Genomic DNA, 2,781 nt, shown 5'->3' on the forward strand with positions numbered 1-2,781 from the left:
GGCGTTTCCGGTGGGACATATTAAATTGACAGTTTCAGAGGCCTCGTTGTAGGTCGTTTGTTCAGGGGACCTTGATGAGGACGGCGTCAGACCTTGTGTTACCCGTGTTTGCTCAGGGGCCCTGGTGGGGACAGTGGCAGGGTGCTCTGTCAGCCTCTGCCTCACACAGCTTCCTGACGCTCCTTTACGTCCCATCAACGTCTTAGCTCTGTCGTTACGTGTCTTCAGGTCGGCTCCAAGTCGGCGACCCTGCCCTGCTTGAGCACGTTGTCACAGCCACTGTCCCTCCAGCCTGGTTGGTTGGTTGGTTGGTTGGTTAGTTGGTTGCTTAAGTAGCGTCTGCTTTCTGCGTTTCTAGATGAACGGTCTCGCGGGCGGCACCACGGCGACCCATTCCTTCACCAGAGCTCGCTGAAGCGACTTCCTGTAACACCAGCAGGCCCCAGGCCTTCCCGGGTGGACAGGTGAGTCTGGCGACACTGGGCCCAGGACGGCAGCTGCCACAGAGGCAGACGCAAAGTTCCCTCAGGTCCACGGCTGCCTCCTGTCCAGCGTCCGTGTGGGTCCCGTGGCCTGCGTCTCAGGGTCACCCCTCAGGGAGAGGGGGCCCCGAGAACCCCAAGACCCAGACAGGTTCGCTGTGGCCGTTCCCTGCACCTCCCTCCTCGCACCGCTCTCTCCACGTGGGCTCTGCCCCCGTGGCTCCTCGCACCGTCAGCTGCCTGGGAGGTGGCTCCGCACTGCCGGGCTCCCTTGGGGCTTGACGCTCACAGGCCAGTTACCATGAGGGGTTTGTAGCGGTTTGGATTTGCTGGTGTCACCTCACAGCCGTTGTTTGTCGCCACCGCGTCACCACAACCCCGTGTGTGCCCAGAACTGGTCCATAGGGGTTGGGTTTGTTTGAACTGTTATTGTGATTTGGATGAGTTTGCAGAGCAGGTCGGATCTGCGTTAAGCAGTCCGCAATGCATCCTGTTTTGTGATGTCGATGCGGCCCCAGTGATGTAGCAATGCCCTCCCACTTCCTCCCCGGGGTTCCTGTCTGTCCCGCCCTTCTTTCCCACCCCTTCAACCTCCTGAGGTTCACGCCTGGGCGGACGCTGCCCTGCCCGTGTGGACTATGTTGTTTAAGGCGCGTGCCCTCCCTGGCTTCCTGCTCACCATGCACACCTGTCTGACCGAAGGCTGGGCTCTGGGGTCTGTGGGGTTTTCTGGGCTTCAACTTTTCGGACTCAGATCACCAGACCTGTCCTCCAAGGAGCGCTGGGGGGATCCGACACCAGGCTTTCAGCTGGTTGTTGGCCGCCTAACTGTGCCTCCCAGGGTCTCCTTCTAATGACGTTTCAGTGAGGCCCCCGCCTGTCAGTGTGCCACACCGTGGGGGCCTGTGTGCGGCCGTGGCGCTAGGAGCTGTGGCTCCAGCCTTTCTCACGCCAACAGGGGCCCCCGTGGTGCATAGGTTTCAGCAGAGCTTCGCGGCTAAGACTAGCAAGAAAGACCTGGCAATCTGCATCCACAAATCGGCCAGCGAAGACCCTATGGGTCCCCACAGGACGCTGTCCGGCATGAGGGAAGATGAGCCCCTAGGTGGGACGTCCCTCAGGCTAGCGCCAGAGTGAAACCATTAAAGAGAAGGTGTGAGCCGCCAAGCGCATGCATGAAAAACGTCTCTCTTGAATCCTGCAGGGGTCAGTCCTGTGGAATGACACAGGGGACCGCAGAGAGCCCTCCGACAGGCGGCTGCAGGATCTAGCGGCTCTTTGCAGGATCTGCCAGGCAGCGCAGGGTCCGCCCCGCCTGCGGGTGAGCCCCACGCTATGGACTCCCTGGGGTACAACTGCTTCGTGGACCGAGACAAGATGGACGCGGCCATCCAGGACCTGGGTCCAAAGGAGCTGAGCTGCACGGAGCTACAGGAGCTGAAGCAGCTGGCGCGGCAGGGCTACTGGGCGCGCAGCCACGCTCTGCGGGGCAAGGTGTACCAGCGCCTGATCCGTGACATCCCCTGCCGCACGGTCACGCCCGACGCCAGCGTCTACAGCGACATCGTCGGCAAGGTGGTGGGCAAGCACAGCAGCGGCAGCCTGCCGCTGCCCGAGTTCGTGGACGACACGCAGGTGCCCACCTACTGCCTGAACGCGCGGGGCGAGGGGGCCGTGCGCAAGATCCTGCTGTGTGTGGCCCACCAGTTCCCCGACATCTCCTTCTGCCCCACGCTGCCGGCCGTGGTGGCGCTGCTCCTGCACTACTGCCTGGACGAGGCCGAGTGCTTCGAGAGGGCCTGCCGCATCCTGGCCTGCAACGACCCGGGCCGCAGGCTGGTCGACCAGAGCTTCCTGGCCTTTGAGTCGTCCTGCATGACCTTCGGGGACCTGGTGAACAAGCACTGCCAGGCGGCCCACAAGCTGATGGTGGCCGTGGCGGACGACGTGCTGCAGGTGTACTCCGACTGGCAGCGCTGGCTCTTCGGCGAACTCCCGCTCAGCCACTTCGCCCGCGTCTTCGACGTCTTTCTGGTCGAGGGCTACAAGGTGCTGTACCGCGTGGCGCTGGCCCTCCTCAAGTTCTTCCACAAGGTGAGGGCCGGGCAGCCCCCTGGGCCGGACGGCGTGCGGCAGGACATCCGCGCCTTCGTCAGGGACATCGCCCGGACGGTGTCGCCCGAGAAGCTGCTGGAGAAGGCCTTTGCCATCCGCCTGTTCTCCAGGAAGGAGATGCAGCTGCTGCAGATGGCCAACGAGAAGGCGCTCAAGGAGAAGGGCATCACCGTCAAGCAGAAGA

At 62.8% G+C, this 2,781-nt stretch overlaps 1 protein-coding gene across 1 annotated transcript in view; it reads left to right on the forward strand.

The window, feature by feature from the left end:
• The first annotated feature begins 1,817 nt into the window (after positions 1 to 1,817).
• Positions 1,818 to 2,781, forward strand: part of TBC1D24 (TBC1 domain family member 24) — a 5,307-nt gene continuing 4,343 nt past the window's right edge. The window contains exon 1 of the mRNA XM_042780775.1: positions 1,818 to 2,780. Within this exon, the coding sequence (XP_042636709.1) occupies positions 1,818 to 2,780 (963 nt within the window). The remainder of the gene's footprint in view (position 2,781) is intronic.

This window comes from Orycteropus afer, unplaced genomic scaffold (genome assembly GCF_000298275.1).
Source record: "Orycteropus afer afer isolate SDZICR_OR568_19922 unplaced genomic scaffold, OryAfe1.0 scaffold00061, whole genome shotgun sequence".
NCBI lineage: Eukaryota > Metazoa > Chordata > Mammalia > Tubulidentata > Orycteropodidae > Orycteropus > Orycteropus afer.